Source organism: Megascapheus bottae, chromosome 8 (genome assembly GCF_031878675.1).
Source record: "Megascapheus bottae isolate mThoBot1 chromosome 8, mThoBot2.hap1, whole genome shotgun sequence".
Taxonomy (NCBI): Eukaryota; Metazoa; Chordata; class Mammalia; order Rodentia; family Geomyidae; genus Megascapheus; species Megascapheus bottae.
Window position 1 is genome coordinate 56,993,686 of NC_143516.1, and position 24,644 is coordinate 57,018,329.

Here is a 24,644-nt window from a genome sequence, read left to right on the forward strand (position 1 = left end):
CTTTCTCAAGGATAAAGCTCTACCTGAGCCTCAGCACCACTTCTGGCTTTTTTCTCTGTATGTGGTACCAAGGAATTGAACCCGGGTCTTTGTGCATGCTAGGCAAGCACTCTACCACTAGACCAAACTCCCGGCCCCAATTTTTAAGGATTTTAAAAAATTTTTAATTATTAATTTTTTGCCCGTCCTGGGGTCTGAACTCAGTGCTTGAGCACTGTCCTTGGACTTTCCTCAAGGCTAGCGCTCTACCACTTGAGCCATAGCACCACTTCCAGCCTTTTCTGTGTATGTGGTACTGAGGAATCGAACCCAGGGCCTTCTGTATGCTAGGCAAGCATTCAACCACTAAGCCATATTCCCAGCCCCACCTTCCCATTTTTTAGATTGATTTTTGAAGGAAAGTGCCTTTGAGAATGTTCCATTATTAGCTGGATACCAGTGCTTCACACCTGTAATCCTAGCTACTCAGGAGGCTGAGTGAGATATGTGGATCATAATTTGAAGCCAGCCTGACAGGAAAGTCTGTGGGATTCTGTTTTTTGGGGTGGGGGATTTTTTTTGGGGGGGGGCACTTGAACTTAGGGCCTGAGCACTGTCCTTGGGCTTTTCCCTCAAGGCTAGCACTCTGCCACTTAAGCCACAGCACCATTTCTGGCTTTTTTCTATGTATGTGGTACCAAGGAATCGAACCTGGGTCTGCGTGCATGCTAGGCAAGCACTCTACCAGTAGGCCAAACTCCTGGCCAGTCTGTGGGATTCTTATCTCTAGTTAATCATAGAAAAAGCTAGAAGTGGTACTGTGGCTCAAGTGATAGAGTCTTCATCTTGAATTAAGGAAAAATAAAAAATAAAGTAGCAGCAGCTCAGGGATAGTGCCTAGGCCCACAGTTCAAGCCCCAGGACTGGCAGGAAAAAAAAGTGCCATTATTGTTATTTAGTATTTACTAAACAAACTCTGTGTTATTTTATGACCTAATCTACCCTCTCATTTGAAGCCAGATCCATGATAAAGACTGGATAGTAAAGGATAGGTGCAAGAATTATGGGAGTAAATTTACCTTGACCATTGGTTTTCTCTGATTAAACAATTCACATTTCTCTTCAGTGCCTTAACCCTATTATTGAGATAATATAGCACTCACTGGCTGGCTTCAAAATCAGTATCTTTTTGTCTCTACTTCTCAAGTGCAAGTATAAGGTTTTGACTACTGCCTTAAAAGAAGTATAATATTTGAGATGAGTGTGTCTCAGTACTCAAAAGACTAACACAACATAATCATGAATTTGAAGCCAGCCTGGGCTCCAAAGACTGTTTTAGGCTCACCTTGACTACCTGTTAATCATAGGAACTCTAATTATACTAACTAGCTCAAACTGAATTCTCATATGAATAGGATTAGAAATCAACATACTAGCTATAATCCCATTAATAATATTAAACAAAAACCACCGATCTACTGAAGCAGCAACAAAATATTTTTTAGTCCAATCCACAGTATTAACATCTTGTCTCATGAAAACAAATTGAATGTGTTGATTATTCCTAATATTTCACTTTGATTAGCATGATTTAGAGATGTCTTAGGTGAGCAAAGATTACAGCTTTATAGAGTCAACGAAATTTGAAAGTTTCAGTCACTTTTTCCTTCATCTCTGTGATATTTCTAGATGTAATTTCTATTTAAAGTAATTATTTTATTATTATATATTTAAATATTTTAGTTTTTTAAATTTAAAAGAATATGAAAAGGCAGAATTAATTTTATAGAAGTTAGTCCCTTTCAGATATTTTCTCCAGCTTTTATATCCATATAAAATACAACGAATATTTATTTGTACTTGTGTATCTTTAATAGTTAAAAAAAAGTATTTGAGCTGTGTGCTTCAGACCTGTAATTGCAGCTACTAAGGAGGGTGAGATTTGAGGATCAGAGTTCAAAACCAGTCTGAGCAGAAAAGTCAGTGAGATTCTTATTTCTTGGTAACTAGCAAAAGGCTGGAAGTGGAGTTATGGTTCAAGTGCTAGAATATCATCCTTCACCAAAGAAGCTAAGAGACAGCACCCTCGCCCCTAGTTAAAGTCCAAGTTCTAGTACACACAAAAAAATATTTGAAGTGTTTTCATTAGAATAAATTTCCAGAAATGGAATGGCTTGTTCAGAACCAATTTATGTCTCTTTATAGAAACATATTGTCAGAACACTTTCCAAAAAGGTTATGCTGGTATTCTTTTTTTTTTTTTTTTTTTTGGTCAGTCGTGGGATTTGAACTTTGGGCCTGAGCTACTATCCTACCCCTTGAGCCACAGTGTCACTTCTGGTTTTTCAATTGGAGATAAGAGGTCTCATGGACTTCTTCACATCTGGGCTGGCTTTGAACCGTGATCCTCAGATCTTAGCCTCCTGAGTAGCTAGGATTTCAGGCGTGAGCCAACACATCCAGCTTAAAAATCATAAAGCATTATCCTAATACTGCTTTTTTTTTTTTTTTTTTGCTTGATCATGGGTCTGGAACTCTGGGCCTAGGCACTGTCCCTGAGCGATTCAGCTTAAGGCTAGCACTCTACCACTTGAGCCACAGTGCCACTGATGCTGGTATTCTTCATACCTAATAGTGTATTACAAATTCACTGTCCATGACTTCTTTTAGAATTCACATTCCTAAATGGCAGTACATTAATTTTTATACACCACTAAGGTTGAAAGCTTTTTATATTTTTCCTATAATGTCCATTCATGCTTTTTTTTCCCCTTCTGCCAGTTATGGAACTTGAACTCTGGGCTTGGGTGCTGTCTCTGAGGGCTTCAGCTCAAGGCTAGCACTCTGCCACCTGAGCCACAGCACCACATCTGGCTTTCTGGTGTTTATTGGAGATAAGAGTCTCACAGATGTTGTGCTCTGGCTGGCTTTGAACTGCGATCTTCAGATCTCAGCTTCCTGAGCAGCTAGAATTACAGGCATGAGCCACTGGTACCCAGCTTATCTGTTCAGTTTTTATTGTACTTTGACGTATATATGTATAGCTAGATCTGAAGTTGATGCTTAGTAACCTGTTTTAAGTTTTTATCTTTATACTTTTGGTAGAAAATTATCATCTGTTTTTCTGAATTTTAAAAATTGTCAAATGAACATGGGTGTGTTACTTTATACTTGTATCTATTTGGCTGTAGTTCTAAAAATACTGCTAATTGTTTTTTTCCAGATTGAAGAAGGTATTGTTGTAATGGAAGATGATTCTCCAGTAGAAGCTGTGAGCACGCCTAATACTCCCCGGAACCTTGCTGCCTGGAAAATCAGCATTCCTTATGTAGACTTTTTTGAGGATCCCTCCTCTGAAAGGAAGGAGAAGAAGGAGAGAATTCCTGTGTTTTGTATTGATGTTGAAAGAAATGACAGACGAGTAGGTAGGAAGAGTTATAAGTACCTTCTTTTTTTTTTTTTCGCCCAGTCCTGGGCTTGAGCTCAGGGCCCGAGTACTGTCCTTGGACTTTCTCAAGGGTAGAGCTCTAGCACCACTTTTGGCTTTTTTCTTTTCTTTTTTTCTTTTTGGTGCTGGTCCTGGGGCTTGAACTCAGGACCTGAGCACTGTCCTTGGACTTTTTCCTCAAAGCTAGCCACTTGAGGCACAGCACCACTTCTGGCTTTTTCTATGTATGTGGTACCGAGGAATCAAACTCATGTCTTTGTGCATGCTAGGTAAACACTCTACCACTAGGCCAAACTCCTGGCCCCCCAGCTTTTTGTCTATGTATGTGGTAACGAGGAATTGGCCCCGGGTCTTTGTGCATGTTAGGCAAGCACTCTACCACTAGGCCAAACTCCCAGCCCCAATAAGTACCTTCTTAAAAATTGCCCATGAGCCTGTCTTTATATTGTTTGAGATATTTGCCATGTATAATTACTAAATATGATTGCCTAGCTAAAAACAAAGTATCCAGAACAGAAAATTAGATGAAAGCTTAGTTTTTTTATGTTGTGTTTGTGGTAAGTTAATTCATTCAGTCAACCCTATTGAGTAGTTATGTAGTAAGATACCTACCAGCGACATATTTTGTCTTTTTTATTGGTTTTGTTGTTATCGCTGGCCGTTATACTTAACTTTTATGTGCTTGTCACTATTTTAGGTATTATATCACTTTTAATTTAAATTTATATTTATTTTGCCAGTAATGGTATTTGAACTCAAGGCTTCTTGCTAGCTCAGCTTTCTCATTACCTGACAATCTGCCTCTTGAGCCATTCCTTCAAATCTCAGCCTCTGAGTAGTTAGGATTAAAGCTGTGAGCCTCAGGACCCAACTTCCAATTTTAATAAGAAAGTGTTTCACCTTACCCCATTTTTATGGGCTATTATAATTGAATAAAATATAATTAGACATAGCTTTACAAGTTGCCTTCATGTATCCCAGTTTCTGTGCTCCTTAATTGAAGATAGAATCTCCTGGACTTTTCTGCCCTGGCTAGTTTTGAACCTTAGTTAATTCTCAGCTTTCTAGTTACATGTGTGAGTTACCAGTACCTGGCTGTAATAATATTTAAAAAATGAAATATGTCATTTTGATGACTTTAGTAATTGTATAAAAGTTCTAAAATCCTTTTAATTTTATGGTTCTATTGCAGAAAATATATATTTGCTTCAAATAACTTTGTATAGAATTGAAATTTATCAGTCTCTTATAGGTAATTAAAATTTAGGATAAAATATGATAACATAATATCTAAAATATTGTTATTAAGGCTATAAATATTGTTTATATTATTGTTTTATAATTAGTTTAATAATAGGTTTTAAAATTACTTGTAATTCAGTGTGTGTTCAATTTACAGTTGGGCATGAGCCTGAACATTGGTCTGTCTATAGAAGATACCTTGAATTCTATGTTCTTGAATCAAAACTAACAGAATTTCATGGTATGTTGTGCTTTTTGCATAAAACATTATGTTTTAGTATTGGCATTCTTGAAAGCTGTTGGAAACTAGATTAATTCTTAAGTAATTGTAAAGATTCAAAACAATGACATATTCTTGTTATAATAGGAATATACTATTTTTAGCTTTTAACCTTTGCTTATCTGTGTTTTTAAAGTTTTGCAATGCAGGAATGGAGAACATCTGGCCCATAGGCCTTATAAAGCTAGTGAAATCATTTGGTACATGATAGGGCAGACACATTCGTTTCTTGTCAGCTGCCATTGCCTCACTTGGCTCTTTGGTTCTTCTACCTATATTGATGTTTTTTATGGCCTTCAAATAACATCATAAGTATCTAAATGGCCCTTGGCAGAAAAAGTGTTCCCCACCTCTGCAATACATTGCTTTTTAAATAATAAAACTAAAATGTAAGAGACAACTGTTCTTTATACTTCGGAATACATACTCTTAGTTAAATTTTTTTTTTTCTGGTAGGTTGTAGGGCTGAAATTCAAGGTTTGGGTATAGTCCCTGAGTTCTTTTGCTCAGGGGTAACATTCTACCACTTTGAGCCACAGTTCTAATTCTGATTTTCTGGAGGTTAATTGGACATAAGAGTCTTACAGGCTGGCTTTGAACTGCAGTTCTCAGATCTCAGTCTCCTGAGTAGCCAGGATTATAGGTGAAAGCCACCAGCATCCTGCTCTCTATATTCAATTTTATTTCTTGTTTATCTTGAGGTGCCAGAGAATTTAAACCATGCATTTCAGAGTTATTTTGTTCTTCTGCCACCATCTTCCTTTGTAAACATGTTTGCTATGTATTATGGCACAAGTTCTGGTTTACCCCTCAAGATGAGGAAACAAAGTGGATAGTTGAGTGTTTCTTTCTTTCCTTTTTTTTTCATATATTTTTATTGTAATTAATAGAAGGGTTACATGATATTTGCCAGATAGACGGTGCTAATTCCCATACATTGATACCCTTTCACATGTCTTGGTCCCCATTTCCCTTCCCCTCCTTTTTTTTTTTTTTGGCCAGTCCTGGGTCTTGAACTCAGGGTCTGGGCACTGCCCTTGGACACTTTTTGCTCAAGCCTAGTGCTCTACCACTTGAACCACAGTGCCACTTCTGGCCTTTTCTGTGTATGTGGTATTGAGGAATCAAACTCAGGGCTTCATGCATGCAACCACTAGGCTATGCTTTGGCCCCAGAGTGTTTCTTTTGAGGGTAGATTTTCTTTGGAAAAAGAATTTGTTTTGTTCTTCCTACTATTAGTATTTATTTAAATATCAGAGGAATTCTTATAAGTATTTATAGACATTTTCTGCATGAGCTGGTGAGCATTGTGTTTTCTGAATCTTTTTGTTTTAGAAAAGCCCTGTAGAGTGTCTATCCAAAGTCAGGTTGATTCTCAATGAAGTGCAAGGAACTGTCTGTAAGACCAAAATACATGGTTAGGTGATGATTACAGGAAGATACTAGTCCCACTCTGTGTATTTTAGTCTGGAGTTTGTATTTGCATTTGTCTCCAGATGACTTTCATTTTCTGGCTTCCTGGCTGGAGTAATGCCTTTCTAGTCGTCTTTTTTATTCCCCCCCTTTTTTTTGACAAATAATACAAATATATTTTATTTGAAATAAACAAAAATGCTTACATAGCTTTCACTTGAAAATACACTGTTGCTTGACTGTATTACGGAGCAAAAACAAAGCTGAAGCACAAACACCCTTCTGTTTTGACAATTATTTGGAGACAGGTAGGAAGACACTACTTGGTTTTTAAAAAACTGACCTTCCCTTAAGGCCTGATCATAGAAGTGTAAACAATGTAAATGAATCCATCATTACCAGTTGCCATATCATATCTATGTCACCTGCATATTCTGAAATCATGAATGATATACCTGCCAATATACCTGGGAAGAGTTGCCTACATCACAGTTAGATGAGTTCTTGGCAGGCTAGATCAAGGAAGAGTGATTTGGAGCAAGTTTTACACATATTTAGAAGAAAAAAACACACTAGTATTCCCTTAAATAACAGGTTACAATAGAAAGATACTGCCTGGAACATTTTGTGGCAGGATTGTAATATAAGCAAATGAAACAGACAACTATGTAAATTACAGGAACTAAAAATGAACCAAAGTTTTCCCCCTTCCTTAATGTTGAGAAAAGTTGTCTGCCCCTCAGTCCCCCCACCAACATATACTACCAGTCCTAGGACTTGAACTCAGGGCCTGGGCACTGTTCTTGAGCTTTCTCAAGGCTAGTGCTTTATCACTTGAGCCACAGCATCACTTCCAGCTTTTTCTGTGTATATGGTACTGAGGAATTGAACCCAGGGCTTTTGCATGCTAGGTAAGCACTCTACCACTAGGCACCATCTCCATATTTTTTTTAACTTGCAGATCAACAAAATCTGTTTGTATTTCCAACATTATTGTCTTTTTTTTTTTTTAACTAAAATTTCTGGTCAGCCCTCTTAGAGAAAGTACCCTCATGGATTGTACATTTTATAGCATTGACAAAATACAGTTTTCCCAATAAAAGACTAAGTATTTCAGTATTTTATTTTATTTTATTTTGTGGGTCTTGGAGCTTGAACTCTGGCCTGGGCACTGTCTCTGAGCTCTTCATCTCAAGGCTACTGCCCTACCCTTCAGCCAAGCCGGACTTCCCATTTTCTAGAGGTTAATTGGAGATAAGAGTCTCAGGTCCTTTTGTGCCTGAGCTGGCTTTGAACCTTGATCCTCAAATCTCAGCCTCCTGAGTAGCTAGGATTACAGGCGTGAGCCACAGTACCCGGCTTCAGTATTTCTTTTATAAAGTTTTGTTTAATAGAATCTCACTTATTTCCCAAAGTTTTTGTTCTGGATTTTTCTGACACTTATTTAAAAGAAAGTATCATATCTCTGCAAGGCAGTGGTATGATTCTGAATTTGCCATTTTTAATATATTTTTATTGTAATTAATAGAAGGGTTACATTATATTCGCCAGATAGAAGGTACATTAATTCACATACATTGATACCTTTCTCATGTCTTGGTCCCCATTTCCCTCCCCCCCACCCCCTGAATTTGCCATTTTATTTTATTTTCTATTCCTGGGTCTTGAACTCAGGGCCTGGGCTCTGTCTTTGAGCCTCAAGGATAGTGCTGAGCCACATTTCTACTTTCACCTTTTTCTGTTTATGTGGTACTGAGGAATCGAACTCAGGGCTGAATTCATGCATGCTAGGCAAGCACTCTACCACTGAGCCATATTCTCAGCCCCTGCCGTATTAAATTCTAAATTAGGTTTTTAAAATAATTTCAGAGCATTGTAAGAATTTTTAATATGTATCAATTACAGGTACATTCCCTGATGCCCAGCTTCCTTCCAAGAGGATCATTGGACCTAAAAATTATGAATTCTTAAAGTCAAAAAGAGAAGAGTTTCAGGAATATCTACAGGTATGGCTCCAACTAGTCTCCATTCTTTACTAGCATACATAGTTACACAGGGACATTTCCTTGTGATATTTCCACATATGTGTACAAAGTATTCCAATCAATCTCACCCCCTCTAATCATTTTCCCTTCCCCACTTCCTAAAACAATTTCAGTAAGTTTCATTGTGCTATTTTTGTACATGCAATTCATCTGCTTCATATTAATCTTTCATCCTCATTAGCCCAGCCCTCTCCTGCTGGCATATTACTTAATTTTTTGTTGTTGTTGTTGCCAGTCCTGGGCTTGAGCTCAGAGCCTGAGCACTGTCCTTGGACTTTCTCAAGGCTAGAGCTCTATCACTTGAGTCTCAGCACCATTTCCAGCTTGTTTCTATGTATGTGGTGCCAAGGAATCAAACCCGGGTCTTTGTGCATGCTAAGCAAGCACTCTACCACTAAGCCAAACTCCCAGCCCCCAACTTAACTTAAAACATCACTAACTATATTCTATGATTTGCCCTTTTGGTCTTACATGCTTTGCTTTGTAAGTACCTCATGGATTTTCATGCCTGGGCTGGCTTTGACTGCTATCCTCAGATTTCAGCTTCTTGAGTAGCTAGGATTACAGGCATGAGCCACCGGCACCCAGCCCTTCTATTAGTTTTAATCGAACTAAAATTTAGTGTGGGAGGTAAAAAATAAGGAAACTTCTCATGTAAAGATTAAGTATGTTTTAAGAGTAGGGATTTTTGTTAATTTTGTTCTGTTTCCTGTTTAATTTTGTGTTTAGCACTTTCTGAACTTTGGAATCTTCTTTTTATTCTTTGTTTCCCTGCTTACCTGTCCACCCACCATAGTTTTGATTAACCTTCTAAATTGGTAAACTTTTATTTTTTATTTAAGAAACTTCTACAGCATCCAGAACTGAGTAACAGTCAGCTTCTAGCAGACTTTCTCTCTCCTAATGGTGGGGAAACACAGTTTCTTGATAAGATACTACCAGATGTAAACCTTGGTAAGTCATGTGACAAAACATATATAAGAAAATAATCTGAAAGTAATCATCGTTTTCAGATTAGTTTAGAAAGATAATTTATATGGTATGGCCATTTGATGAATTGCAAGGGCTTTATTTTTACTTTAAGCTGTCTTATTTTGTGCTTCTAATAACTTAGTCACTTCTAGCAAAATAGTCTACCACAGAAAATTAAAATATCCAACACATTTTAGCCTTTATTTTGTAAACTTAAATATAAATTATACAAACAAAGCTATATTCAAAAGAAAACAAAGCAGACACCAGTGCTTCATACCTGTAATTCTGCTCTGTCAACTGAGATTTGAATATCATGATTCAAAACCAAACTATTCAGGACAGTCCGTAAGATATTCTTATCTCCTCCAGAAAGGCAGAGGTGGAGCTGTGGCTCAAGTGGTAAAGCTCTAACTGTGAGCATAAAAAGCTCAGGGACAGTGCCCAGGCTCTGACTTCAAGCCCCAGGATATGCATTTGTGTGCATGTTTATGCCCGTGTGCACACACGCGCTTGTACACACACATGCACACACGCACACACAAAAACAAAATGAATGGAAGAATTAAGGTACCAAACAAACATAGCATTATTTTTAAAATATAAATTGCATAATAATCCATACTAATACAACCTGGAGAAGGTGGAATAAAGTTGTTTCAATTAATATAAAAGTAGTATTTTTCAATCTATTTAGATGATATACTATATTTATTTATTTATTATTTTTTTTGCCAGTCCTGGAACTTGAACTCAGGGCCTGAACTCTGTCCTTGGGCTTTCTCAAGGCTAGAGCTCTACCACTTGAGCCGCAGCACCATTTCCGGCTTTTTTTTTCCTATGTATGTGGTACCGGGAAATTGAACCTGGGCCTTTGTGCATACTAGACAAGCACTCTACCACTATGCCAAACTCCCAGTCCTTTAGATGATATACTCTTAGGGTTTATGCGAAGCTAAATTAATCACCTGACATTGGATCACCATTTAGTGATCCAAAGTATTTTCTTATTAGGGAAACTTGTGACAATATTTTATTCTTGGTTATTTATAGCATTTAGGAAATGGAATTGGATAGACTTGGTTACTGATTTGGTTTACCTGAAAGTGGAAAAAAAAAAGACTAAAGATTATTTAAGCACAATAATTACTGCTGCTACTTGCTGGGATAAGAGGATACATTTAGAGAAATTTTGAATTGAGTTTCTGTTATACAGTTAAATAGTTTTTATAGGGCAAGAGAAGCCAGGACACAAGCTTTCTAGAGATTTTAGTTGGATGTCAAATTAAGTGAATAATTCAGCTCGACGAGAGAAAAAGAGTCTCTCACTTAAGAAAGCCAAAAACATTTTGAGAGGATGGATGTATTATAAGGAATGAGAACCAGAAATAGTCAGATGAAAGGACTAGGTAGTTTATATGTCTAAAACAATTTTATTATTAATAATGATTTGGCATATTGTTGCCACATCTACTCTGTTTAAATTAAACTGAAGGAGGTTTAAGTTGTATCTGTCAATTTTGGTTAATATTTATGTCATTTCTAAGTGCTTCAGAAAAATCTTAAAATGCTTAAGATATTATGATATGGGAACCTAAGATAAAGATCAACTTATTTGGGCAAACAGGATTAGACTAAAAATTACTATTATTTTTTACTAACCCTGTGGCTTGAATTCAGGGCCTGAGCACTATCCTTGGGCTTTCTCAAGACTAGAGCTCTACCACTTGAGCCTCAGCACCACATCTGTTTTTTTTGTATGTATGTGGTACCAAGAAATTGAACCCGGGTTTTTGTGCATGCTAGGCAAGCAAGCACTCTACCACTAGGCCAAACTACTGCCCCCCAAAATTATTATTATTTATTTATTTTTATTTTTTTGTCTGTCGTGGGACTTGAACTCTGGGCCTGAACACTGTCCCTGAGCTCTTCAGCTCAAGGCTACTCCCTTACCCTTTGAGCCACAGCACCACTTCCAGTTTTCTGGTGATTAGTTGGAGATAAGTGTCCAGGCTGGCTTTGCGATCCTCAGATCTCAGCCTCATGAGTAGCTAGGATTTCAGGTATGAGCCACCATGCCTGGCAGAATTATTAGTTTTTAAAACAGAGTTTCCACTTTATAGCCCAGACTGAGCTATCTTTCTGTCTCAGCCTCCCAAGTTCTAAGATTATAGGAGTAACACCAGGCTACAGGAGAATCTTAATCTGGAATTCAGTCATGGGGCTTGCACTCTGGGCCTGGACCCTGTCCTTGAACTCTTTCAGCTCAAGGCTAGCACTCTTCCACTTGATCTACTGTGCTACTTCCAGTTTTCTGGTGGTTAATAATACGAGTGGAAATAAGAGTGTAAGGCTTTTGTACCCTGGTTGGCTTTGAACTATGATCCTCAAATCTTAGCCTTTTTAATAGCTAGGATTACATTTGTGACCCACCAGCACCCAGCTAGATGTTTCTTATGACTTAAAATTTTTTTGTCTTAGCATTTTAGCAGTAAAAAGACCATAATGTCTTTCATTATTACTGTATATTCACCAATTTAAAATATTTTAAAACATTATTTTATGGAAATTTTGAGGTATACACAAAAATAGAAGAAATTGTATAGTGAGCTCCTTACTCTACTTCCACAATTGTAACACTGATTTTGTTATCCCTTTCGCCACCTATAACCTCACTAGATTAAGTAAGTCCCAATGTCTGTATATTTAGTCCAGAATAGTATCGCATTGCTTGTAATTTCTGTTGAGTGTAAAATAGTCAGTTACAAAAACTTTTAGATGACTTTACTTTTTACTTGGTTTATATTTGGAAATACCTAGTGAAATACTTATATAAGCAACTATTAAGTATATTATACCTTCTTAAAATTAATACTTTACTTCTGATTGCAGGGAAAATTATAAAGTCTGTTCCTGGAAAACTAATGAAAGAGGTGAATAATTTGTATGTATTTATAGCATGATAGTAATAGTATATGTAAATAAAGATACATTTAAATGAATTTATATGATACTGGTCATATTTATTTTTATTTTTTGCAATCATCTGTCACTACAGAAAGGTCAACATTTGGAACCTTTCATCATGAATTTCATTAATTCTTGTGAATCTCCAAAGCCTAAACCAAGTAGACCAGAACTGACTATTCTCAGCCCTACTTCAGAAAACAACAAGAAGGTACCGCATGCAGAGTTATTAAATCATGTAGCCAGGTCCAGAATTGATATGGAAAAAAGTTCTATGAGAGCATGGCTAACCAAGAGGGATAGTCATTGGGCTTTCCCTTTACCAGTCTGCTTTCTTAGTTCTCATCAATGTTGTATAGATTCTTCCTTTTATCCTTGTCATCTCCTTCTAGAACACTGATTAATTCTCATTGTTTTCCATATCTTTCAACCTTCCACCCCCCCCCCACACGTTTGCTGTCTTTGTTCTCTTACTTTCTGGTATATCCTTATTTTTCTGATCTCTCTCCAGTCTGTTTAATGGTAACTGATTAGCTGGTTTAAATCTATCTAGGCTTGTGCAAGAATTTTGTTCCTGTGTGTATTTTTAGAATTTATTGTTTTCCCGAGTATTTTTCACTAATGGGTTACATACATAATATATGTATATATGTGTGTATATGTATGTAGAACTAAAAGGGAGTGTACATAAGAGTAATAGTTATGATTTTAAGTAGTTGGGTTTCTCTCCATCCTTTCCAGACTTACTGTATTATTAGCATTTTCTAATGACAAATTGAACTTAAAACATAGAAGAGGAGAGGGAATGTATTAGGAGGAAGAGTCCTTTTCATATTTCTTGGATTAGAGAAAATGTTTGACCTTACGCTTCTAAGAATAAGAATACCCAATACAAGAGCCAATAGAGGACTAAGGACATGGCTCTAGTAGTAGAGTACTTATTTAAGTATATGTAGGAATGAGATCCTATGGTATAAATCCTTTGAACAATTAACAGATTGCTTAACAAAAAGAGTATTAGAGAGCCATGTGTGGTGGCTCATGCCTATAATCCTAGCTACTCAAGAAGCTGAGATCTGAGGATTGGTGTTCAAAGCCAGCCCGGGCAAAGTCTGTGAGACTCTTAGCTCCAATTAACCACTAGAAAACCAGAAGTGGCACGGTGGTAGCCTTGAGCTGAAGAGCTCAGAGACAGCACCCAAGCCCAGAGTCCAAGCCCCAGTACTGACCAAAAAAAAAAAAAAAATTAGGTAGCTGAAGGATGAGTTGACTGGAGAGGATAAGGGTTATAGGAAGGGAAGATAACTGGAGAGAGGGGGAAAAGTGAATGAATACAATCATAATAATCAGTGTGCATGCATGAAAATAGAGTAGGAAGCTTGATAAGACTGGTGGGGGAGGGTTAAGTGAGCAGAGGGGAATGTTCTCATGAAACTTCTAGAATCTGTCCCTAGCCTCTTTGTGCTCAAAGCTAGTATTCTATTACTTTGAGCCATGGCACCACTTGTGGTGATTAATTGGAGATAAGAGTTTCATAGACTTTCCTTCCCTGGCTGGCTTTAAACCACAATCCTCAGATCTCAGTCTCCTGAATAGCTAGGACTACAGGTATGAAGTACCAGCAGCATCTGGCTTATAATAAGGTTAAAATACTCATCTTCAGATAAAATTGAATGCTTTTTTTCTGTAGACTTTGTAGTACTCTATTTGTTTTTCACTGCTTATTTTACATCTTTATTTCTTGACCTGCATTTATTAGGTATTTGAATATGCTGACCTTATTCTACTGTCTGACACATGGGATGTATTTAATACAATAGCTCCTTTTTATTTTTGTAAGAGTATGGCTAAGATTTAAGTACATTTCATCACTTTTACTATGCGTAATTTTTCACATATCTATATATATGAAATATGCATACAAATAAATATATTACATACATATATATCTATACATACATAGATATACACATGCACACACATACATATTGACTAGCCCTTTCTGGGCTTTGAATGTTATTGTCCAGATAAGCTTTGCATAAAGCTGAATTTTCATCCCTTAATAAGTGATGATTTGTAATCTACGTTACTACTAAATTTTTTTTTGGGGGGGGGGGGTAGTGAGGCTTGAACTTTAGGCCTAGGCACTCTCCCTGAGCTCTTCAGCTCAAGGCTACCACCTACTCCTGGAGCCACAGTGCCACTTCTGGTTTTCTAGTGGTTAATTGGAGATAAGAGTCTCATGGTCTTTAGTGCCAGGGTTGGCTTTGAACCATGATCTTTGGATCTCAGCCTACTAAGTAGCTACTAAGTAGGATTATTGGTGTGAGTCATCGCACTTGGCTACTACTAAAATTTTTGATCAATGCTGCAGGTACATGTTGTTATAAATTAATTTGCTTCTTTGAGCACATAAAGCCAAGGAAGGGAGCTGGGCATGGTGGCATGTCTGTAGTCAGAAGGCTGAGGCAGAAGAATCAAGAGTATAAGGCCATCTTAGGCCACATAATGAAAAATCAACAAAAAGGTGAGATTAGAGGTGTAGTTCAGTTGTAGAATACTTGCATGTGTGAAGGCCTGGGTTCAGTTGCTAGCACACACACCACACACACACATGCATACATGTGTGCACTCGCAGAGGAATTCTTTATGGGTAATGCATTAACTATTGTATCTTAAAGTTAAATGCAAACTTTTATGTGATCATTTGAGGGGAATATACGTTATGTAACTTTGGGCATAAATTGGATCTTCAAAGTGGATTTTAACATAGTCTCTGTTTTAGTTGGAAAAAGTTTAACTTCTTTTGCTCTAGCCTTAGTGATGATCGTCAGAAAGTGTTTAAGCAATATATCTCTTATTATTTCAACTCTTTATTATAGCTTTACAATGACCTATTTAAGAATAATGCAAATCGTGCTGAGAATACAGAGAGGAAGCAAAATCAGAACTATTTTATGGAGGTGATGACTGTAGAAGGAGTCTATGATTATCTGATGTATGTAGGTAAGATATAAGTTGTTTATGTTAAAATTTGCACCTAAAGCTTCACATGATGTAAATTAATGTTTTTGAATATTTATTTACTTGAACATTTATTGAAGATATTTCGTTGATAAAAATGTAGGGCCAGGAGTTGAGCCTAGTGGTAGAGTGCTTGCCTAGCATGCACGAAGATACGGGTTCAATTCCTCGGTACCACATACATAGATAAAAGCAGGAAGTGGTTCTGTGGCTCAAGTGGTAGAGCTCTATCCTTGAGAAAGCCCAAGGACAGTACTCAAGACCTGAGCTCAAGCCCAGGACTGGCAAAAAAAAAAAAAAAAAAACCACAAAAAACCCCCCACAAAAAATGTAATATTGATTGTGAACATATTGAAGTTACTAATGTTTACAAATGCAAGACTGGCCTTTGTTACTTGCATTTTCTATATTGAATAATATAGAAAACCAGCTAGGTGCTGGTAGGTTACTCTTGTAGCTACTTAGAAGATTGAGACTTGAGGCTTACATTTCAGTCAGCCTTGGCAAGAAAGTCCTATGAGATTTCTTTATCTCTAATAACTGCCAGAAAGCTGGAAGTAGAACTGTGGCTTAACTAATAGAGTGCTGGATGGGAGCATAAAAGCTTAGGGATAGTGCCCAGGCCCTGAGTTCAAGTCCCATGACTAGTCCAAAAATAAAATGTAATTAAGCTGGGTGCTGGTAGCTGTCATCATGCCTATAGTCCTAACTACTCAGGAGGCTGCGATCTGAGGATCTCGGTTCAAAGCCACTTGAACAGGAAAGTCTTCAGTTAAATCACAGAAAAAGTTGGAACTGGATGATGTGGCTCCAGTGGTAGAGTGCTAACCTTGAGGAAAAGAAGCTCAGGGACAGGGGCCGGGAGTTTGGCCTAGAGATAGAGTGCTTGCCTAGTGTTCACAAAGACCTGGGTTTGATTCTTCGGTATCATATACATAGAAAAAATCCAGAATTGGTGCTGTGGCTCAAGTGGTAGAGCTCTAGTCTTGAGAAAACCCAAGGACAATACTCAGGCCCTGAGCTCAAGCCCAGGACTGGGGAAAAAAGCTTATGTGAAAAAACGTAAATGTTTGAATAGGTAATAAACACACATGGGACAAAATTTCAAAAGGTAAATCAGACTACAAAAAAAAAAAGAGCAGCTCAGGGACATCACCCAGTTCCAGAGTTCAAGCCTCAGGCCTAACAAGAGAGAAAGAGAAAGAGGAAGGGGGAAGAGGGAGGGGGGAGAGAAGGGAGAGGGGAAGAGAGGGAGAGAGAGAGAGATTTGTTTATCTATCATAAACAAAAGGTATTCTAATTGATTCTTCTCAGGACGGGTGGTTTTCCAAGTTCCTGACTGGCTTCATCATCTTCTAATGGGAACTCGAATCCTCTTTAAAAACACCCTGGAAATGTACACTGACTACTATCTTCAGTGTAAACTAGAACAGCTATTTCAGGAGCACCGTTTGGTTTCACTCATAACACTTCTCAGAGGTTTGTATTTTATCATGTTTTTGTTCCATATTTTATATACTCAGTGATTTCAGTTGAATCTAAAAACTTTATTAGCATTTCTACTATTGAGGAAATAGTATGAATAGATACTTTCAGAAATATCTTTTCTAACAATATAACAGCAAAACTCATGAAATAGTATGTTGAAAATGAATTCTACAACTTGAGTGTAGGGTGAGGGGAGGGAAAGTGGGAGGAAAGTGGGAGAGGGTAACAATGTTTAACAAGAAGTATACTCACTACCTTATGTTTGTAACTGTAACCGCTCTGGACATCACCCTGAAAATAAAACTGAATTAAAAATGTTAAAAAATATCTTTTCTACTCTTATTATAGATGCTATATTCTGTGAAAACACTGAACCTCGGTCTCCCCAAGATAAGCAAAAAGGAGCAAAACAGACTTTTGAAGAAATGATGAATTACATTCCAGGTATTGTAGCCTAGTTTGATATAGATTAGTACTCATTTGAGGTTTCAATGTGTGTTAATTACTAAAGCTAATGTTTATTGTGGGCTCTCAGTTTGCAAGTAGTTATAAAGACAAACTCACAAATTAAATACAGTTTTTTTTCCCTAGTGTCATCACTAAAATTCAAGACTAAGCTGGTTTTCAAATATTAGTAAGCTGTATTATTTCTCTCTCTTTCCCTTTTTTCTCTTTGGTCTTTGTGCTTATTTGCTCAAAGCTAGCACTCTACCACTTGAGCCACAGCTCCACTTTTAGCTTTTTTGGTGCTTGATTGGAGTTGAGTATCATAGACTTACTGCCCACATTGGCTTTGAACTATGATTCTCACATCTCAACCTCCTCTGAGTAGCTAGACTTACAAGTGTGACCAATGCCTGGCCTCTTTGGAATGGTGTTAGAATTTAACCCCAGGGCCTTGTGCATGCTACCTAATTATTACCAGCAGATTCTTTCAAACTTAATTTATAGTTGAGCTGATCAAAATTGTGCATTATTGGACAATTAATACCTGCTGCTCACTACAACATGAGAAAAGGTATACTAGTGTATATGATTAAGAAGTCAGTCCCAGGCACTGGTGGCTCAGACATGTAATCCTAGCTGAGGTCTGAGGATCATGGTTCAAAGCCATCCGTGGTATGGAAGTTTGTGAGACTCTTATCTCCAATTAACCACCAGAAAACTGGAAGCAGAGTTATGGCTCAGAGTGGTAGAGTGCTAGCTTTGGCAAAAGAACTAAGGGACAGTGCCCAGGATCTGAGTTCAAGCCCCACAACCAACCAAAAAGAAATAAAAAGAAATCAGAGCTCATTCATCCTTTCCAACTTTGTGGAGCATCTTTCATGTTCCAGATGCTGTGCAGATTGCAAAGGATGCAAAAAGTAGACTTTAGTAGCTCAGTCTGGTAGGAAGACAGACATTTAGACAAAACATACATGTGTCATTGCAGGCATGTTCAAGTCATAGAGGCATTAAGGGAAAGATGGTCATTTCTCTTGTAAAATTGGTAAGTTTGGGCCATTAAGTAAATGAATGACAGCTCTTCTTATGATGGGAAATAAAGAGAAAAATGTCAGGTGATCAAGCAGAGTACTTAGTAGTTTAAGATATCCTGACCCCCAGAACTTTGACGTTTTAAATGTGAAGGGTTTACAAGTGTGAGTGTCCAGTAAAGTGATTAAATATCTTATTTTAGAAGTGTGAGAATAGGTGCTAGTAAGTCCTATATGAGTGGAAATACAGAGTAACAGGAGAAAAGGATGACTCTGTCTGGAAGCCAAACTTCAGCTTATATCTTCATGTAAGCTGAAGTTACTCCTGTGCACTAGAAGTAAGTAAAAAACACTGAAAAAACTGAAAAATTAAATAGTTCTGAGATCCAAAAGAGAGTTTGGGCACAATGCAAATCACTGCTTCCAAATTGGAGAGACAAATGTTCAATTGAGAGAATCACATCTGGCTTTGCAAAGCAGGAGCTATATCTTTTGCAACCAGGGCTTAGTTAGGGATATTATAACTAATATCCATCCAAGTAAAACTAGCTCTATTGGGGAACAGGTACCAGTGGGAAGGGGTTGGGCAAATGAAGACAAATGGGCATCTTCTGGGCCTCAGGACTGGCAAACCCACAAGAAACAACAAGCCTTAAAAACCTTTTGTTTTCAAGAGCCTCTTGCACAAGCACTGATTTGGAAAATACTGACTTATGTGATAGCTGGTAACAGAGGAGATATTTTTGCTCTTAGATCCAGTTAATATGGATCATTTGCGAATTGGTTTCACATATGGATTTCTTGTTTAGATCTAATAGTTAAATGCATTGGTGAAGAAACCAAGTATGAAAGCATCAGACTTCTCTTTGATGGCCTACAACAGCCAGTACTCAATAAACAGGTAAAATCTATAAAAGCCAGTAGACTAGCACTGCCTAGGTTTGCTAGATGACATAGTATATTATTAGCTTGTAAATTAAATTCAGAGAAAAAGTTTTACTTGTGTTTTTTTGTTTTTGATGGTTATACCTTTTTTATTTGTGACAAATTTCTTTATTAAAGGATTTATTAACATTGATTTTCACATCATGTGACATAAATTTTTAACCTAAAATTAATATATACTCAATTATAGAAAATTGGGATATGTAGGAAATTCATGAAATAAAGTTAAAATTAAAAATCAGTTCAAAGTTATCTGGAATGACATTATGTATATGCTTTATTGGGATCTTAGTACTGTTTCAATTTTATATTTTATTTCTTTGAGATTTTTGTTACATATGAAATGTTCTTAACACAAGAAAGAATTAGGCATATGATAAAAATGATTGTGGAACAATGTTCATTGCAGCATTATTCACCATAGCAAAGATATGGAACCAACCTAGATGTCCCTCAGTTGATGAGTGGATCAACAAGTTGTGGTATTTGTACACAATGGAATTTTATGCTGCTGTCAGAAAAAACGACATCGCCCCATTTGTTAGGAAATGGAAAGACTTAGAAAAAATCATATTAAGTGAAGTAAGTCAGACTCAAAGGAACTTAGGCTCAATGGTTTCCCTCATTTGTCATAACCAGTAGAAACCTTGGGCTCTACTAGCAGAGATCTGCAATAGAGCAAAACCTTGATACATAAGGCCATATAGTATGAAGCTAATTGAAAGGACCTCCAGGATATTGAAACAAAAGCCATATAACGAATGACTGTTGTCCTTAATGTACTATGTTATCTCTCATCTCCTTTGCTGTCCCTTGGGTATCTCATATTGTTACAGTACCTCACTTTGTTATCTGATATATTGAATTTATTTGTATTTGGATATTTGAAATTTGATAGGGAAGGGGGGAAAATCAAAACGGGGGGGGTGGGGGGGAGGGTAAAGGGTACCAAGACATGTGAAAGGGTATCAATATATGTGAATTAATGCACCTTCTATAATGGCAAATATCATGTAACCCTTTTATTAATTACAATAAAAAAATATAAAAAAAATGATTGTGGAGCCAGGAGTGTGGCCTAGCAGTAGAGTGCTTGCATAGCATGCATGAAGCTCTGGGTTCGATTCCTTAGTACCACATACACAGTAAAAGCTAGAAGTGGTACCGTGGCTCAAGTGGTAGAGTACTAGCCTTGAGAAAGCTCAAGGACAGTGCCTTGGGTCCTGAGTTCAAGCCCCAAGATGGAACAAAAAATGCACATGTAACCACATATACTTACCATGGATTTTAAGACATGAACATTATTAAGAGTTATTTTACATTGTCAACACCATTCCCTGACTTTCCATTTAGAAATAACCACCACTTTTGTATTTATTTTATTGTTTGCTCCCTTAATTGATTAATTTATTTTATAGTTGACCTATGTTTTGTTGGACATTGTGATACAAGAACTGTTTCCAGAGCTCAATAAGGTAAGTAGAAAGATTCCATTTTAAATGTGAGGCAGGCATCTTAGGGGACATGGTGACACCTGTATATAACCCTCCCCACCAAAAGTGCTAATTCTTTCTGTTAATCTCTGGGTTCACAAAAATTAATGAAACCCTTGCAACTATGATCCTTTACTAATGGAATAAATTCTGGATTGAGGATGTAGCTCAGCACTGAGTGCTTGATTAGCATGGGGAGGCCCTGGCTCCCATCACCAGCACTGCAGAAAAGGGACAAAAGGTCAAAACTGAGGACTGTTTTCCTACCTAATTACAAACAGATAAGGACCCTTTACAGTCCTCTTAGAGGAATATAGGAGTGTTAAATAATATATTTTTTAAAATTTTATAGCTGGGTGTGGTGGCTCTGGTGTGTAATCCTAGCTACTCAGGAGGCTGAGATCTGAGAATCACAGTTCAAAGCCAGCCAGGGCACTAAAGAACTTGAGACTCTTATCTCCAATTAACCACCAGAAAACAGGAAGTAGTGCTGTGGCTCCTCAGGTAGGGTAGTAGCCTTGATCTGAGCTCAAGCCTCATGAACCACACACACACAAAACAAAACAAAACAAAACAAAACAAAACAAAAAACCCAACAATATTACTGTTCCTCAGAGGGAGTGTTAAATCTTACCATTAGATTGAGCCAAAATTCTAGATTGTTACCAGGAACATTGTATGCTGTATAAGTCAGAAACCTGAACAATTGAAAGAGCATAACATGAATTGTAGTTAGAACATGGCAGTTAATCCTGAGGATTTTGTTTTAAACAAAGGTTTTTGTCATTTTCTCTTATTTATTTATTTATTTTTAACCAATCTATTTGGTTAAATGAATGGATTTGTTCAAGACTAAAAAAATAGCACTTTTTTTTTTTGTGGTTCATGTGGCTTGAACTTGGCCTGGGCGCTGTCTTTGAGCTCAAGGTTACCACCCTACCCCTGGGCCTGAGTGTTGTCCTTGAGCTCTTCAGCTCAAGATACCCACCTTCCCTCACTTCCCATTTTCTAGAGGTTAATTGGAGATAAGAGTCTCAGGATCTTTTGTGCCAGACTAGTTGTGAACCTTGTTCCTCAGATCTCAGCCTCCTGAATAGCTAGGATTACAGGATCTAAAAATAGCATTTTTGTACAGCAGTAGAAACCTGCTGTAATCTTTCCCATGCCAGTAATACTAAATACATCTTTTTAAAACTGATTAAAGGGCCATTAGTTTGGCCTAGTGGTAGAGTGCTAGCCTAGCATGCATGAAGCCCTGGATTCGATTCCTTGGTATCACATACACAAAAAGAAGCCAGAAGTGGTGCTGTGGATCAAGTCATAGAGTGCTAGCCTTGAGAAAGCTCAAGGACAAAATAAAAACAAACCAAACAATAAACTGATTATAGACATTTTATATCCAGTTATATTGCAGTGAATACCAAGAAACTACCTACTCTGAGACTATCAGGTCTGTCATTGTATATTACTATTTTCTTTCTAAAGCATATATATTATACGTGTAAATACCAGCAAATTTCTTTTTTGTTTTTGTTTTTGTTTTTGGCCAGTCCTGGGCTTGAACTCAGGGCCTGAGTACTGTCCTCGGACTTTTCTTGAGGCTAGAGCTCTACCACTTGAGCCACAGCACTTCTAGCTTTTTTCTATGTATGTGGTACCGAGGACTCAAACTTGGGTCTTCTGGCATGCTAGACAAGCACTCTACCACTAGGTCAAACTCCTGGCCCCGCCAGAAAATTTCTTTTGACATGCATCTAAGTCTTGGGTTAGAATTTTAATATACTAGCACTGTTAGGTAATTTACAAATGAACTGCTATCCAATTGTCCTCTATTAAATGGATTTACTTTTATTTTAGGTACAAAAGGAAGTTGCCTCTGTGACATCATGGATGTAAACATTTGGATTTAGTGCAGAATCGATGTTACTGCTATACTGGTGTAATCAAACTATACTTTTTTTTCTTTCACTTTTGTATATTCTTGTACATATCATGTACTTCAGTGTCGGAAATATTGATTGTTTTTTGTTTTAATAAAGACTTAATCAAAATGTACTAATGATTAAAAGTGATTGGGTTTTATAGCTTTTCATTTTATACCATTTAATTTAACTAGAAATTATATTACTTATTGACATTTGTAAAGTAGACAGTTTCTAATCTCTTGAGGGCAATAATCTTTGTATTGTATCAAAGAAGTAATTTTAAGTGTAAAAAAACAAGTAATATTAGATTTGTTTTCTAATTTAGTGTTACAACTTTTCAAAAAATTTGTTCTTTTTTTACTCACAGTCCTACATAGTTACCTGTGTGTCTATAAATAAATCATCTATACTAATTTTTTTTCCACAATGCAGAGGATTTTTCCTTAATCTTCATGTGTGATTGTCAGATGTGATTGTCTCTTCTGTGAGAAGACGGAATACTTTGGGATTGTCTGATTATAATTAAATTGTACTGAATTGTGTGTTACTGTATCCCAAAAACTCACAACTAGATTTTGGGTTTATGTTGTCTACTATCTTTTCAAAAGAAAATAGAGTCAATTCTATTTCCTGAGGAGAGTAATTTTTCAAAATCATTTTAAAAGTTTCACTCTTGTCAGGCACTGATGGTTCAAGCCTATAATCCTAGCTCTTTAGGAAGCTGAGATATGGATATCCTGGTTCAAAGACAATCTAAGCTGAAAAGTCCATAAGAACTCTTGTCTCTAATAATCTACCAAATAGGTAGAAGTAGAGCTGTGGCTTAAGTGGTAGAGCACTACCCTTGAGCAAAAGAAGCTCAGGGACAGTGGTCACAGGTCCTGAGTATTTGTCCTAAAGCTAGTACAAGAAAAAAAAAATCATTATTTATAATTCTGTTTGAGAGTTAGGCATGATGAATCCTAGTATTCAGCAGTCTGAGAAGAAGATTGTAAGTTCAAGGCCATTGTTAGCTACAGAGCAAGTTCCAGTCCAGGTTGGGCTATCTAGCAAAACTGTTTGAACTCAGGGCCTTGGACATGTTAGATAGGCATCCTACTTCGGAGCTATGCCTATTGTCCTTTTTATTTGTGGTTATAGAGGGAATCATGGGGCTTGAACTTGGGCCTGGGTACTGTCTCTGAGCTCAAGGCTAGCAGTCTGCCACTTGAGACACACCACCACTTCTGGTTTTCTGGTGGTTAATTGGAGATCAGAGTTTCACAGACTTTAGTGCCTGGGTTGGCTTTGAATCTCAGTCAATCCTCAGCTCTCAGAGTCTCCTAAGTATCTAGGATTACTGTTGTGAGCCACCAGCACCAGACCTTTTTTTTTTTTTTTTTGCCAGTCCTTGGCTTGAGCTCAGGGCTTGAGCACTGTCCTTGGACTTTCTCAAGGCCAAACTCTACCACTTGAGCCTTAGTACCACTTCCGGCTTTTTTCTATATATGTGGTACCGAGAAATCAAACCTGGGCCTTTGTGCATGCTAGGCAAGCACTCTACCACTAGGCCAAGCTCTCGGCCCTGAACCTTTTTTTTTTTAATTGGTTCAAACCAGGACTCAAATTTGGTTCTTGATACTTTTTGGTCATTGGCTAGTGCTCTACTAACTGAGCACACCTTCAACTCCTGAAGCCCTTTTTTGTGCTAGTTATTTATTTTTTTTATTAAAAGATTTTACTGGGCCAGGAGTTTTGCCTAGTAGTAGAGTGCTTACCTACCACACACAAAGACCCAGGTTTGATTCCTTGGTACCACATACATAGAAAAAAAGCCGGAAATGGTGCTGTGGCTCAAGTGGTAGAGCTGTAGCCTTGAGAAAGCCCAAGGATACTGGGGAAAAAAAAAAAAAAGATTTTACTAACATTTCAAATGTCAAGTTTAACAAACAAGTATTCAAGAATGGAA

The 24,644-nt window shown here is 37.3% G+C and overlaps 1 protein-coding gene across 3 annotated transcripts in view; it reads left to right on the forward strand.

Annotated features, from left to right (window-relative positions):
- The window catches only part of Snx14 (sorting nexin 14), an 88,420-nt gene extending 64,348 nt beyond the window's left edge, over nucleotides 1-24,072 (forward strand). For all 3 annotated transcript variants that reach the window (XM_090338480.1, XM_090338481.1, XM_090338482.1), the window contains 12 exons: nucleotides 3,203-3,404; nucleotides 4,827-4,910; nucleotides 8,268-8,368; nucleotides 9,250-9,361; nucleotides 12,272-12,312; nucleotides 12,438-12,557; nucleotides 15,229-15,352; nucleotides 16,685-16,849; nucleotides 17,207-17,302; nucleotides 19,143-19,234; nucleotides 20,697-20,753; nucleotides 22,629-24,072. In XM_090338480.1, the coding sequence (XP_090194606.1) occupies nucleotides 3,203-3,404; nucleotides 4,827-4,910; nucleotides 8,268-8,368; nucleotides 9,250-9,361; nucleotides 12,272-12,312; nucleotides 12,438-12,557; nucleotides 15,229-15,352; nucleotides 16,685-16,849; nucleotides 17,207-17,302; nucleotides 19,143-19,234; nucleotides 20,697-20,753; nucleotides 22,629-22,667 (1,233 nt within the window). In that variant the 3' untranslated portion in view covers nucleotides 22,668-24,072. The remainder of the gene's footprint in view (nucleotides 1-3,202; nucleotides 3,405-4,826; nucleotides 4,911-8,267; nucleotides 8,369-9,249; nucleotides 9,362-12,271; nucleotides 12,313-12,437; nucleotides 12,558-15,228; nucleotides 15,353-16,684; nucleotides 16,850-17,206; nucleotides 17,303-19,142; nucleotides 19,235-20,696; nucleotides 20,754-22,628) is intronic.
- The last annotated feature ends 572 nt before the right edge of the window (nucleotides 24,073-24,644 follow it).